This window comes from Hyperoodon ampullatus, assembly GCF_949752795.1.
Source record: "Hyperoodon ampullatus genome assembly, chromosome: 5".
Lineage (NCBI taxonomy): Eukaryota > Metazoa > Chordata > Mammalia > Artiodactyla > Ziphiidae > Hyperoodon > Hyperoodon ampullatus.
The window spans coordinates 10,374,206-10,390,676 of record NC_136918.1 but is presented as its reverse complement, the minus strand read 5'-3'; the positions used below and the strand labels follow the sequence as shown (position 1 = coordinate 10,390,676).

Sequence of the window (16,471 nt, the reverse complement as noted above, 5' to 3'; positions counted from 1 at the left end):
AGCTGGATTTCCTTGTCTGTAATATAAGATTCCTGATAGCTGCCCAACTGGTGTGTGTGTGTGTGTGTGTGTGTGTGTGTGTGTGTGTGAAGATTTAAAAAATATAGAAAATGCACTCACATGGGAGGTCTACAGAGTAGGAACTCAAATGTTCGTATGTTCATTGCCTTCCTCCTTCCCCCATTTTTATTCCTAATACTTTTATTCCTTAAAATCTCAGGGCCAGAGAGCCACCTACCCAATGACAGTTCAGCGCCTTGAAAGAATTAAAGTTCCATGGGGTTGGCAGCCAAGAAGAAAGTAGGAGAGTAGAAGCCATGGGGGGTACAGTTGTCTTGCTGATGGCTGTTGCAAACAAAATTTTTGAGTGGTCAAATGTTCCGGCATAGAATTTCCCAGCCCTGACACACGCATTTATGCCCCTGACAGTGAAACCTCCCCTCATCTCTCCTCTTCCTCTCACCCCCACCCCCTTCCCTAACCAGCCTCCTCTTTCCACTTAGGGACAGAAAATTCGGATACAACCTTTCCCTTCCTCTACTCCTCTCTCCCTCTACCCCTTTCAGAGGAAAGAGGATTGAGGGCAAGCAGTCTGCACTCTTCCTAGTTGCTGGTACAAGATATCTGATAGAGGAGCTGGACAGGAGTTCACTTGTCACCATAGCAAAGCTGAGTGGGGCTTCACCTGATCCCCTATCTTCTTTTAACATGGCCACAAGCCACCCAGTTGATTCCTTCATCCTCCTCTTCTCCTCAGCTTTCACTAAAACAGAAGGAACAAAGTCTTGGGGCTGGTGGGAAAACTAGAATGGGCCAAGGGGTCATCTAGTGTATGAAATCTTAGCACCTGACTCAGCTACAGCAGGGCCCATGGGCTTCGTGGGCTTCTTGGGGCCGAGCAGCCCACTCTGGGTGCTGAGATAAAGGCCATAAATAGAGTCACCGTTCAGTCAGGACAAGCCTTTCCCCGCCATCTCTGCAGTGGGTGGCAGATGGCAGATGGTTTCCTGGATTGCTAAAGGAGAGGTTTCATTTTTTGGCCATTGTATTTTTATTGATCCAAGAAGAAACCACCTTCAGTAGGAACAGTTTTGCATTCTAGGGGAGGAAAATCAGTAGTTTGGGCATCTTACATATAGATGGGATATTGCTGGCAGTCTCCTTCCTACTTGAATGTATATTTCAGATTCAGCAAATACGCCACCTTCCTCTCAAAGCCTTTCCTGCGTCCCCAGGAGAGCTGCTTCTCCTCTGTGAACTCAGTGCATTTGATCTGCAACTCACCTAGGACACATAACACTTTCTATCACGTATTCTGCTTTTGTAGGTGACTTGTCTCTCCCTCCTGAGGATGGAAATCATACCTAACTTATCTTTGCATTTCTCATAAGCCTTAGTAAAGGCTTTTATGATATTAAATACTATATATATAAATATATATATATAGAGAGAATTTACTATCATATATATGTATGAGTTTATATATATATAAACGTGTGTGTGTATACACACACACACACACACACACACACACAAACTGAGAAACAGTGACAAAAGAGGAGAATCATTTCTTTGATACCTAGGAGCAAATGATCCTACATACCCTTTAAGGCCCATATAGTTTCACCTAAAATCAGACTCACCATCTCACGCCACTACTCTTGACAAAGCAGAATTCTTATTTTGTAACTCCTGTTTGTGAGCCCCCATGAGATGTGAGCTTCTTTACAGCCTTCTTCCCCACATCTTTAAGATCAACTCAAGTCTCACCCTAAACCCCCTTCTGGAGACAGACCCGATTTCCCTTATAGCCAAACCTCCCAAAAGTATGGGTATGTTGCCTGTCTCAGTTTCCTCATTTTTTTCCATGGGCTCTTCAACCCATTCTAATCGCGCTTTAGTGCCCACATTCCTAATGACACTCAATGAAAGGGCTCACTTGGCCACATTCAATCCTACGTATCACACCCTCCTTCTTGAAACACTCTTCTCTTGACTCTTGTGACACTCTACCAGATTTCCACTCATGTCTCTGTGGACCAATTCTTTGTATCCTCTTTTCCTCATCATCTCTACCTCATCTTCAAATGCTGGAGTTCCCAGGCCTCAATCGTGGGCCCTCTTCCACTTTATGTTCTCTTCACGTTTTCATTCACACCCAACGCTGAATACCCAATAGGCTCACCAGCTTCTCAATCTCAACATTTCTCAAGTTGAACGTGTAATCTTTCCTATAAAATAAAGTCCCCCTTTATTGTTTCCAGCTAATAGAAGTGTGGACGTGTGCAATCTGTACTTCTCTCCATAGGACTTAACCACAATACTGTTAAAATAATAAATTATAAATTAGCTATTAAACATCTGGCGCCCCCAATAAAATATAAGCTCCCTGAGAGGAGGAATTATGTCTGTTGGTACGTATTTGTTGAATGAATGAGTTAATGAGCAAATTAATGAATGCATGAGTGAATGAATTTGGCTAGAAGACCTTCCCAATTCCATCCATCCCAACATTAGTAAATTATGAGTTCTCTCATGGAAACAGAGAGCAAATTGGTGGCTGCCAGGGGCAGGGGTCAAGGGGGAGGTGGGAGAAGTGAGTGAAGATGGTCAAAGGGTACAAACTTCCAGTTATAAGATGACTGGGGATGTAATGTATATCATGGTGACTAGCGTTAATAATGCTTTCTTGTATATTTGAAAGTTGCTAAGAGAGTAGGTCTTAAAAGTTCTCGCCACATACAAAAATATTATAACTGTGGGGTGATGGATATGCTAACTAACCTTATTGTGGTAGTCATTTTACAATACATACATATATCAAATCATCATATTGTATACCTTAAACTGACACAAAGTTATATGTGAATTGTATCTCAGTAAAGCTGTAAAGAAAAAGAATTTATGGGGCTTCCCTGGTGGCGCAGTGGTTGGGAGTCCGCCTGCCGATGCAGGCGACACGGGTTCGTGCCCCGGTCCAGGAAGATCCCACGTGCCGTGGAGCGGCTGGGCCCGTGAGCCATGGCCGCTGAGCCTGCACGTCCAGGGCCTGTGCTCCGCGACGGGAGGGGCCGCAGCAGTGAGGGGTCCGCGTACCACAAAAAAAAAAAAAAAAAAAAAAAGAATTTATGACTTCTCTAGTGGGGTATTGCTCTTGAATGCATGCCCCAGAAAAAAAAGAAACTGAGATTGAAACTATCCATGAAATGTGAACAAATAAATAAAGATGCTTATCCAGAGGAAATGTTTGAGTATAGAAATCAGAAATTTAGGTGCAGATTATAATCTTTGTTTTGCTATCAGAGCCTGTTGGTGCTGGGCTTTCCCACTGCAGAGTGAGGTCCACGTAATGGTCTGTTTCACAAGCTTTCACAGGCAGGAATGTGGCTCTTCTGACAGTTAACAGGCCTGGTCCACACAGCTGTTGCCAAACTGACAGCAATTCCCCTTGCATATCTCTAGCAATTCAAAAAACTGCTTTTTCCAGTAGATCTATTCATAGCTTGATCAAGACTATTTTTAAAAAAGAAGATGTATTCTTTTTAAAAAATACCGAGAGAGACTAAGATGGCATACTTAAAAATCATCCAAGAAATTGAGCCTTCTGGAACTTTTTGTTTTGAAACATTTCTGCAACATACCTTTAGGTGTGCAGCTTTAATAGTGTGAAACAAGCTCATGAAATTCAAAATCAGTACGTGTGTCACAAACACTCAATAAAGTGAGTATATGGAGCATTGTGTAGGACATTTCTTCAAATTCTCTTTTACCCAATGCCTTCTATAAGTGACATGACTGCCATCCTGTGAAACTCTACTCTTTAAAGGCAGGTCATGGATTTGCACCTTTGTATCCTCTGTAGCATAAGCACTCTGCTTTTTAAAGAATAGCACTAAGTGGATATTTGTTGAAATCAATGTTATCAGCAATTTTGCTTTTTATATGGCAGTTCTGCTTCTGCCCATCCCTGTGACCTGGGCTGTCCCTAAGCACAGGCTGACCCCAGAAGGACATCTCACTTGGGTCCACCATCTTCACAGCATTGCGTGCACTGGAACTCACTGGCTTCCCTCTCCCCATCAGACCACATCTTTCCTGTATCCTGAGCCATCTGAAATAGTTTCTGTGAAGTGCTGATAGAACATACCACCCTGCGAGAATGTGGTGGTTGCTAATGGGTTCATTTTTTTATCCTCCCAGTTAATATAGTTACAATTAGTTAGTTATAATAATGTAGCAACAATAACAATAGCTATTTTTTTAAAGTGCCTGGCACATAATAGATACACACTAATTATTGACATTATAGTTATCAGTGACAATGACCATTGTTATTGGTAATAATAACAAAATGATCATTCTGAGCTCATACTACACTGGGCTTTTTCTGTTTTTCTTGCTTTTTAAGGTATTATCTCAAGGAAGATATTGGAATTATAGTTATTTCGTGTCCAGGAGTTGATTTGGAGCAAACAAATCATTTACTTTCTTTTTTTAAAAAAACAAACTGTGTGTATGGGGTATGTGTATATATGTGTGCATGTGTATGTGTGTGTGTACATGCACATGTGTTTCTCTTGATTTCAAAACAGTTCCCGAATTTCTATAGAATGGTGGTTGTGTATGCAGATTTTGGCATCCAACTGCCTGGGTTCAAATCCAGCTCTGTCACAAGCTAACTTCTGTGACCTTAGGCAACTTACTTAACCTCTCTGAATCCTGATTTTCACCTTTGTAAAAAGGAATAATTATAGTACCTAACTCAAGTATTATGAAGATTAAATGACATAATGAATGTCATGTCACATAATAGCACTCACTAATGTACATTGTTATTTTTTTTATTATGACTGTTATTTAGAAAGAACTGAAAAATGCAGAATAGGAAAAAAGAAAATAGTCACATGTCATTTTATAACCACTATTAACTTCCCAGACTATATGCTTCTGACCTTTTTCTGTTTATATGTGTGCTTAAATATATTCAATTTTTATAAAATTAGAAATTATTATATACTACCACTTTATAATTTGCTTTATCAATTTACTTTTCAATGCCTAATATACACTCTTGTATATAGTATTAATAGTTGCATAGTAGTTCATTATATGTGTGTTCTGTAATTTATTCACTGGATATTTAGATTGCTTTGAATTTTTCACTCATGAATAGTAACAATCTGAAATAATCTAAATACTTTCTGGTGTGTATTCAGATTAATTTCTTGGCAAAAATTCATAGAAAATCATTTAATAAGCTACAGAATATAAAAAATTTACTACTTTTAAAATAAATTGTCAAATTGGCTTTTATAAAGACTTTAATTTTATTTTCATCAATAGTATATGAGGCTTCTAGTTTCCAAGTAATCTTCCCAAGCCTGGTTAATATATATGCATGCATATATTTTTTTTATCTTACCCAATCTAATGGCTTCTGTAGGGCAATATGGGGCAAGTCATTTTAATTCTGAGGCTCAGATTCCTAACTTGTAAAATTAACTAATGGGTATAGAATTCAGAAATATAGTCATAGGTCATAAAGTTGATACTGATTCCAGAGCCTATCCATGCTCCATATTGGAAGTGTAGCTCAAATGAGAAAGAACTGTGGTGAAGTCAGGGTAACACCAGGTGAGGCTGAAGGGATGACTATCGGAGAACATTTCCCTGGTAATGTTGTGACTGTCCAGAAAGTCTCAGTGTTCATCAGACATGCAGATTCTAATTCAGAGGGTGATGTGGATAACATATATAATTAAAATCTATGATTATATTTATTGCCATCTGCCTTGCTATAAAAGACATGCTCCATAAGGACAGGGATCTTTGTCTTGTTCACTGATGTATTCTAAACACCTAGCACAGAGCCTGACAATAGTAGGGGTTCAGTAATAAATATCTATTGAATAAACAAGCTGAATGACTCTACTCTTAACCTGTCCAGAGGCTGCACACCCTGGTAACCAGCAGAATGCCCTCCCCAAGATAAGTGTAGGTGAGCTGCCATGATTGAGGCCTCTTCCCAGAAACCATTGCTGTGTCACATGACACAGGCTTTCTCAGATATGTTAACACTTGCAGCCTAGTTAAGATTCAGCCTCCCCTGCTAGAATCCACACACTTCACAGCAATATTAGGTCTCTGCTCAAACCCATGTTGGTTGTCTTAATAGTTCAACTCATGGGTAGTAGTATCTCCAAGTTCTTAGGGATACTCCATTGCTGCGCCTTTGTCCTATATAGAACAACCACCTTATGGACTAGTTAAGAGTATACTGTATGAGATAACATATAACGTACAATATAGAACTGTTCATGTAGGCAATATGACATGGGAATTAAAAGCCCGGGATCTGGGTCAAATTCCTCAGTTCAAGTCTGGGTTCCACAATTTAATAGCTGTGTCACCTTGAGCAAGTTACTTGATCACACAGTGTTCAGTTTTCTCATCTGTAAAATGCAAATAGTACCTACCTTGTAGGATCAATGTGTGGATGAAATGAGTTAAAACATGTGAAGAAATAGATATAGAAAGTGAATATTACCTATTTTGATAATTACTATTAGCAGTAATAATCTCATTGAGAATTTACTATGTGTCAAAACCCAAATTTATATTACCTCAGATAATCCTTAAAACAGCTCTGTAGACTAACCATAATTGTTATACCTACCTCAGAAGGTTTCAGTAATGCCCTAAAATCACATACTAGTAAGTGGTAGAAACTGGATTTAAATGCAGGTGTGTCTGAAATATTCTCTCATAGAGAAATTTTTCATAAGAGAATTTGAAATATCCACATTCTCATTGTCATTAAAATTTTGAATATCTGATTCCTAGTCTTTTTAGTCATGCTCACAACCCTAGAACATTTTTCAAGAAACTAATTTAAATACGTGTGAATATCTAAGCAACAGTCTATTGGTCTGAGAGTCAGTGGTTTCTAAGGACTCTTACAGTCACTTTTAGTGATTCTACCGTGGTCCAGTTCACCAATTTTTGTGTTTCCTCCACTAGGATTTAGAAAAATCAGTTAATTAAATACAACTTAAAAGCTATAGGGTGGCAAATGATGACCAAAACAGATAATTTGCATTCCATGGGTTTGGTAAACATAATCTCATGAAAAGAATGGCTTTCTTTGCAAGATCAAACTGTAACCATTTCAAGATTCATTTTCAACTGTGTTGAAGTTACAGGCGCTCTAAACCTAACAGTGATTCTCTACCTGGTGTGGAAGTGTCCTGACACCACCAGTAGTAGAGACTCATCTATTGTAAAGTAACTGGTTGACTGAGTGCCCTGTGAGTGGCCAGTATCCTTCTCATCACAGTGACAGGCTTGAAACTTGAACCCTTTTCAGACACTCTAGCAGACAAAACAGTAAAACTGAAAAGCAATCCATTTACAGATGTCAACCCAGCCACTATATTTGTGGGTATGATTTGCTATGCCATATTTCACAGATAATTTTTTATATCCTTGAGATTTGTTTTCACTGAAGTACAGTATAAAATGTTCTTTTACCTTTTGCCAGGTGAATAAATTGTGATATTTAGTACAGTGTACTGAGAACTAGCATGGCTACAAATAGGCAGAATAGTGGTAATTTGTGCATCATGCTTATTCAGGAAGCCCATTAGAATGTCAGCTATGATGGCATGGGTTTACACAGGATTCAAGTTGATGTTTAAAGATCACATTTTTCTCTTCAACAGGTTAATTATGTATGGCTTTGTGAAGGCTATGGTATATGCTGACCAGCTGAAAAATGGAGACTTTCATTTCACTGACTGTTTGTTTTTTGGTTCACTGATGTCTGCTACGGATCCAGGTAATTGCCCAAATGATATGTTTCCTTCTTTCTAAGAGTCAAACATTTAAACTGAATTTTTCTCTAATGACCATCACCCGAGTCTACATGATAATATTCCTTATTCCTTTTCACTTGCAGTTGACATATCTGTTAGTGATTACAAAAAAAAAAGAAAAGAAACAGGTGAATATTCAAACACCTCTCAAAAAATAGTTCTGAAAGCAATTTCAGTAATGGGAAAGACTCTTGAAAATTCATCACTGTTTATTTCTGTAGAATATGTAGCCATTTTGAGCTATGGTCCTTAATTTCTCTCTATTTAATTTTCTTCTTTCAAAAATGCTCTATTGGGCTTCCCTGGTGGTGCAGTGGTTGGGAGTCCGCCTGCCGATGCAGGGGACACGGGTTCATGCCCTGGTCCGGGAGGATCCCACATGCTGCAGAGCGGCTGGGCCCGTGAGCCATGGCCTCTGGGCCTGCGCGTCCGGAGCCTGTGCTCCACAACGGGAGAGGCCTCAGCAGTGGGAGGCCCACGTACCACAAAAAAAAAAAAAGCTCTATTGAATTAAATGGTAAAAAATAATTTTTAAAATTGTTTACTATGTAACATTTTAAACATATTAAACATAGGGAGAATAATAAAAAGAATTGTCATATACCCTTAAAATTATCAAATTATGATGAGTATCAAATATGGCCAATGTTTTTATGTATACCCTTCTACACTCCTTCTCACTATGACTGAATTATGTTAAAGCAAATCCTAGACAGCATATCATTTTATTTGTAAATGTTTTGAAAAATGACCATTGTCATAATGAAACCTAAAAATATTAATAATCTTTTTTAATATTATCAAAGAGCTAGCCTCTGTTCAAATAGCCTCAATTGTCTTTTTGTCATTATCATTATTAGTTTGTGTAGTAGTTTGTACAAATTAGGACCCAAATAAGGGCTACACATTACAATTGATGGATATGATTATTGAGTTTCTTTTAATCTATATGTTCCCCTTCCATCTTCTAATTTTCTTGTCACTTATTTGTTGGAAAAAAAGGCAAATTGTCTCGTGGTTGAATTAAATATGGTTGCTTAAAATGTTCCTCTAGCTTCTGTATTTCTTGTAAACTGATGGTTAAATCTAGAGGTTTAATCAGATCAGCGTTCATCTTTTTTGGCAAGATTACTTCCTTGGGGCTTCCCTGGTGGTGCAGTGGTTGAGAGTCTGCCTGCCGATGCAGGGGACACGGGTTCGTGCCCCGGTCCGGGAAGATCCCACATGTCACGGAGTGGCTGGGCCCGTGAGCCATGGCCGCTGAGCCTGCATGTCCGGAGCCTGTGCTCTGCCACAGGAGGGGCAACAACAGTGAGAGGCCCGCGTACCGCAAAAAAAAAAAAAAAAAAAAGATTACTTGCTTGCTATGAATCTCTATAGCATCACATCAGGAAGCACATACTGTTTAGTGACTCACCTGCCAGCCTGATCCACCACACTACTGAATTGCTACTCCAGCAAAGACCACCAGAGCACACCTGTAGTTGAACAAGATGTGTTTATTACATGTTTTAATGAAGAGAATGCTCACCAGAGGAACCATGGGACATCTCAGAGAGTGTTAGAAAGGACTTGTTATAGGACTTGGGCTTATGCTTGGTGATTTTAGGGAAGGCTTAAGGAATTGGGGCTTTGCTCTGGATTAGATGCTGTCAGAAAGCATGAGTGATTGGGCATTTTAGTAAGTCTTATCCGGCAGGAGGAAAGACTGAATAGAGCCTAAGGCTACAATTTGTAAAGAAGCGGCTCCACTTATAATAGCCAAGATAGGGATGTTGTGGTTTGGACAGTGTTCATTTTTTGTGTTTAGATGTGATTACACAGTAGGCTTGTTTTTGTCTTGATCCATCATGGTCACAGAGTAAATTTGTCTGATGTTTTCTGTGAAATTGTTTACACTCAACAAGAGAACAACAAAGCCCAGCTGATAGTACCAGGCCAGCTCCCGGATACTAGGGGCTGCTCTTCTCTTTCTTAGAATGGCCCTCTGACCAGCAGTATTGGCACCATGTGGTAGCTTGTTTTAAATTCAGAATCTCGGGCTCAACTCTAGAACTACTGAATCAGATTCTAGAATTTAATATCCTCAGGTGGTTTATATGCACAGTAAAGTTTGAGAAGCTCTTAATGTTAGACTTCCCCATTTTAGCTAATGGCTTTAGTACCTGTTGATGGTTATGCTTAGTCTAGAATTTGTTAGGGGTTACAAACTAGTGGTATGCTAATTCTATCCTACATTTTGCATGTATTAGCTGGTACTGTCCTGAAAGAAGCAGTTTTCCAGATCAACTTTTTGAGTACCCTGTGATAATTATTTGAACAAAAAGTCAGGATAAATTATTTATTCTTTTTGTTTATTTACTAATTTCTAATTTTCAAAATAATGAGTTGTTTATCATCTCCCACATATGGTCAAGGAGGTGGTTTGGGTCTTTTTTTAAGTATCATATCAACACATGGATTTAAACATAGTTGATATGTTTCAATCTACTATAGTAATTATACTTTTTGAACAAAATATTCCATCTTTGACAACTGGGAACCTCTTCAAGTTTCTCTTATATCCTTTTGCCACAAACCCAATAGTCTCTCATAGATTTCTTGTTTTGGAGCAGGACTAGATGTTCCAACCTTATTTTGTATGTTTCCTGTACCCTGATTTAGAACCAGACATTTCTCTAAGAAGACTTGGTTCTTTCCAAGAGGGAAATTTATTTAGAGAACAAAATGTGGGCACTGGGTGTTTTCATTACTATTGTATTGGTCATTGTTACTACATATCTTTATTTGTTTTGAAGGAGAAATAATATCACAAATTCAAATTAATATTGTTACTTCCAATTTAGGATTATAGAAATTTAACTTAACTGCCTTGAATTTATTTTGCATTTAAATTTTTCTTCTGCTTACTTTTCTTCTTTCTATTACATTAATATAATTTCTTACTTCCTTTAAATGTATATTTTCAAATTTACAATACACATATTATTACTAAAAATATGATTATTGAAAACTGCTTAGATTACATTGTGGTTCTTTTTAACCTTTGTGTATACGCCACTAGGATGAACAGTTAAAAATTACTCTGTTTTAAGAGCTCTTGAAATAATCCTCTGTGTGGATAAGCCACAAGTCAATTATACAATAATGTTCATTTGTTTCATTTTGCTTTTAATTGTTGTTTTAAAATTAGATTAAATATCTACAGAATTCCAAAATGAAAACCATAAGACAAAAGAAGAGAAATCTAGCTTCTAGACCTGTCCCCTCTATCCTAATTTTTCAACCATTTTGGTTGGTTTTTAGTTTATGCTTCTATTTTTATTTTTTTAACATCTTTATTGGAGTATAATTGCTTTACAATGTTGTGTTAGTTTCTGCTGTATAACAAAGTTAATCAGCTATACGTATACATATATCCCTCTGGTATCCCTCTGGTGCGTCTGACTCCCACCCTCCCCATCCCACCCCTCTAGGTGGTCACAAAGCACCAAGCTGATCTCCCTGTGCTATGCGGCTGCTTCCCACTAGCTATCTATTTTACATTTGGTAGTGTTTATATGTCCATGCCACTCTCTCACTTCATCCCAGCTTACCCTTACCCTTCCCCGTGTCCTCAAGTCCATTCTCTACGTCTGCATCTTTATTCCTGTCCTGCCCCTAGGTTCATCAGAACCATTTTTTTTTTTAGATTCCATATATATGTGTTAGCACATGGTATTTGTTTTTCTCTTTCTGATTTACTTCACTTTGTATGACAGACTCTAGGTCCATCCACCTCACTACAAATAACTCAATTTCGCTTCTTTGTATGGCTGAGTAATATTCTATTGTATATATGTGCCACATCTTCTTTATCCATTCACCTGTCGATAGACACTTAGGTTGCTTCCATGTCCTGGCTATTGTAAATAGTGCTGCTGTGAACATTGTGGTACATGTCTCTTTTTGAATTATGGTTTTCTCAGGTATATGCCTAGCACTGGGATTGCTGGGTCATATGGTAGTTCTATTTTTTTTTTTTTTCTTTTTGCGGTACATGGGCCCTCTCACTGTTGTGGCCTCTCCCGTTGCGGAGCACAGGCTCCGGACGCCCAGGCTCAGCAGCCATGGCTCACGGGCCCAGCCGCTCCACAGCATGTGGGATCTTCCCAGACCGGAGCACGAACCCGTGTCCCCTGCATCGGCAGGTGCACTCTCAACCACTGCGCCACCAGAGAAGCCCTATTTTTAATTTTTTAAGGAACCTCCATACTGTTCTCCATAGTGGCTGTATCAATTTACATTCCCACCAATAGTGCAAAAGGGTTCCCTTTTCTCTACACCCTCTCCAGTATTTATTGTTTGTAGATATTTTTATCATGGCCATTCTGACTGGTGTGAGGTGACACCTCATTGTAGTTTTGATTTTCATTTCTCTAATGATTAGTGATGTTTCATGTGTTTATTGGCCACCTGTATATCTCCTTTGGAGAAAAGTCTATTTAGGTCTTCTGCCCATTTTGGATTGGGTTGGGTTTTTTTTTTTGATATTGAGCTGCTTGTATATTTCGAGATTAATCCTTTGTCAGTTGCTTTGTTTGCAAATATTTTCTCCCATTCTGAGGGTTGTCTTTTTGTCTGTTTATGGTTTCCTTTGCTGTGCAAAAGCTTTTAAGTTTCATTAGCTCCCATGTGTTTATTTTTGTCTTTATTTCCATTACTCTAGGAGGTGGGTCAAAAAGGATCCTGCCGTGATTTATGTCATAGAGTGTTCTGCCTATGTTTTCCTCTAAGAGTTTTATAGTGTCTGGCCTTACATTTGGTATGCTTCTATTTTTAACTCTAAGCAAACAAACATGAACATGCTCGACTATATACTACAGCACACATGTTTCATCACCTTGCTCTTCTTTAATTAACAGTATTCTGAAGAGTAATCCATAGCAACATATAAAGAGTTTTCTCATTTTCTTTTATAGCTGAAGAGTACTCCATAGTTTATTCAACCAGTTGCCTGTTAATGGACATTTGGGTTCTTTTTTGTCTTTTGCAATTATTCATGGTGTTACAGTTAATAAATTTAAAATTAATAGCTTTCCACATTTTGCTCCTGTTTCTTTGGGATAGATTTGTAGAAACAGGTTAAAAGGTATTTGTAATTTCCTAGATGTCAAATTCCTCCCCATAAAGTTTGTACCATTTTGCATTCACACCAGCAATGTATGACAGTATCTGTTCTGTACAGCCTTGCCAATGCAGAATTCTGTTACAATTTTGGGTTTCTGCCCATACAATAAGTGAGGATTTGTATCTCTGTGTGGCTTGACTTAATATTTCTCTTAATATGAGTAAGGTTGAACATTTGTTCATACGTTTAGGGAACATATGCACTTTTTTTTCTGAAAAGCAAATGTTTATAAGATGCCCTTTTCCAGTAGGGTTGTTGGTCTTTTATTTTTCATGCTTTAGAAGCCCTTAATATACTAGGGATATTAACCCTTTGTCTGTAATATAAGTTACAAATATTTTTTGCACATTTTTGTCTGTTTTATTTTGCTTATGGGATGGGGGAGGAAAAAGCATTTTTTAATGTATGATGTTGACCTGCTTCCTGGAAGAGGATGAAATGAAAGTATGTCTCAGATTTAGAACTCGTGGTGTCCATTAGAAGATCAGAGTCCCAGAGTGGGTACAGGGAGAGACCGTTCCATATCCAGGCCTAGAGAAGACCTGGCCACTAAATCATTGCTGGAACATTTCACGCTACCATCCCCCAAACCCAGGGAAATGCAGAAGTCCTTTGGCATCCACGGAAATGGGGCCTCAAGTAAATTATTTTCAATCCATCAGTGATTTCTAGGTAGTTCAGGTTATTCTCTTCTGCCATATATGGATACTTTGCTTTTCATAGTCAGTTCCCATTTTAGGTCACCTGTGCACAAATCTGCATTTTGAAAAGTATTGCATCCATTGTTTTTTGGTCCCAATGCTAATGGCCAAGTTGTTGTATTTTATGGAGTGATTCAGCCAGCTCCAAGTGTGTTGTGTTCAAGCTTTGCTCCTTCTGTGACTAGTGATATTCCTGAGGTTATGTTTACGTGACACAGGAAAACTGATTGAAATAGAAAAAAAAATCTAGCTCAGTAAGATGGTTATTTATCTACATTGTATCAAACAACTGAGCTGACTGAATTTTTTTGAAATACAGATTTGACTCACAGCCATAACGAGAATCCTGGGAACCAAGTCCACTTTCCAAGTCTGGCACAGACCAGCTGTACAACTTTGGGCACCACTTAGCCTCTCTAGATTTTATGGGTTATTGAAAGTGGAAGATATTCGATCTCATCTTTTCCAACCCCTTCATTTTACAGATGAAGAAACTGACTTTTCATCTGTAAAATGAAAAGTTTAGACTAGAGCCCTTTCCAGCTCTAACATTTGGCACTTATTTCTGTGAGACTGTTTTTTGTTGTTGTTGTTTTTTAATTTTATTTTAAAACAAGTTTTTGTTTTAAAGTAGTTAAAAGTGAACCCAAAGCCCTCCACCCAGACATTTGGGGGTTCTAACACCAACTCAGCAAATGTTAGAGAAGATCTCACATAGCAGAGACCCACACATGAACAGGAATACTTAAGCTCCCTTTTCTTCTGGGAGCTAATTGTTATATTAAAACACACTGAACCTACTCTCTGCTAAATTGGTGCAATTTAAGATCTTCAACAACCTTTAAACACCTAGTTAATCTTACCCTACAATTATTCATTTATTGCCTAAATTATTGTGACTCACTAATTTATGAAAGAGAACCTATGCTCTCCAGGTCTGATTTTTCTTGGCCTTCTTTAAATTAATTCTTTCCCATTTAGCCTTAGCTAAATCTTAGCAAGGTATTATTAACTATTCATATTTTTCTTTTACAGTTACATATTTAGACTTAAATCTAATTCTTCCTGCATGTTTCAGACTCCCTTCAGCCAATTTTCAGTTTACCTCCAGTTAGGGTGATTTAGATATTATTTGATTGATTTAATTTCCTCCTTTCCTCACTGATGAAGATCTTGCTGATGATGTAAACATCATCAGCATCCCTTAACAGAAAGAGTGGATAACTAAAGGGAGAGCCCCCAAAGAGACCATGTATGATAAACTGCAGGGTATGGGAAGAGAGAAGTACTTGCAGGGCTTGATCGGTGAACCAGCTCATCTTACGGTGTGTTTAGACAAGGAAAAATAGGAGGATGGGGGAGGGAAGAGAAACAATCAACAAAATGGTAATAGAGTAAGAGACCCAACAACTGGAAATAGATACTATAGTTAATATCCCTCTTTTTACAAATGGCCAAAGCCCATTAGGAGTCTCTCCGACCTCATACTATCCTCCTGTCTCTTTCATCACTGACTTGGGTCCCAGTTTGGTATATTTAGATTATCCAAGATAACGATTTTTATTATTAAGACTGAAATGTCCCTTTATATGGAGTGAGTGACATAGAGAGGTCCTTAAGGTATGTAAAGATACTTGGGAATCCCACTGTACCCATGTGCTATTCCTTAAACACACCAGTCTTTTTATTATTATTATTATTCAAGTATAGTCAATTTACAATATTAGTTTCAGGTGTACCACATAGTGATTCAATGTTTTAATATATTCCATTTAAAGTTATTACAAAATAATAGTTACATTTCCCTGTGCTGTACAATATATCCTTGTTTCTTATTTATTTTATACGGATTAGTTTGTATCTCTTAATACCATACCCCTGTCTTGCGCCTCCCCCTTTTCTCCCCACTGGTAAATACTAGCTTGTTCTCTATATCTGAGTCTGTTTCTGTTTTGTTATATACATTCATCTGTTTTATTTTTTAGAGTCCACATATAAGTGATAACATAGTGTATTTGTCTTTCTCTGTCTGACATTTCACTAAGCATGATACCCTCTAGGTCCATCCACATTGTTGCAAATGGCAGAATTTTATTCTTTTTTATGGCCAAGCAATATTCCATTGTGTATATATACCACATCTTTATCCATTTGTATGTTGATGGACACTTAGGTTGCTTCCATATCTTGGCTATTGTAAATAATGCTGCTACGAACATCGGAGTACATGTATCTTTCGGAATTAGTGTTTTCATTTTCTTTGGATATGTACCCAGCAGTGGGATTGCTGGATCATGTGATGGTTCTATTTTTAGTTTTGCGGGGATCCTCCATACTGTTTTCCATAGTGGCTGCAACAATTTACAATCCTACCGGCAGTGTACTAGAGTTCCCTTTTCACCACATCCTTGCCAACATTTGTTATTTGTAGAATTTTTGATGATAGTCATTTTGACAGGTGTGAGGTGATATCTTATTGTGGTTTTGATTTGCACTTCTCTGGTGATTAGCAACGTTGAGCATTTTTTCATGTGCCTATTGGCCACCTGTACATCTTCTTTGAAAAAATGTCTATTCATGTCTTCTGCCCATTTTTTAATCGATTGATTGTTTTTAGATACTCAGTTGTATGAATTGTTTATACATTTTGGATATTAAACCCTTATTGGCCATATCATTTGCAAATATTTTCTCCCATTCAGTAGGTTGTCTTTTCATTTTGTCAA

General features: G+C 38.0%; 1 protein-coding gene across 2 annotated transcripts in view; it reads left to right on the top strand.

Annotated features, from left to right (window-relative positions):
• SLC9A9 (solute carrier family 9 member A9) overlaps positions 1-16,471 on the top strand; it is a gene marked incomplete at both ends in the record, with an annotated part of 530,059 nt that overhangs the window by 143,903 nt on the left and 369,685 nt on the right. For both annotated transcript variants that reach the window (XM_079704728.1, XM_079704727.1), the window contains one exon: positions 7,722-7,837. In XM_079704728.1, coding sequence (XP_079560854.1) covers positions 7,722-7,837 — 116 coding nt within the window. The remainder of the gene's footprint in view (positions 1-7,721; positions 7,838-16,471) is intronic.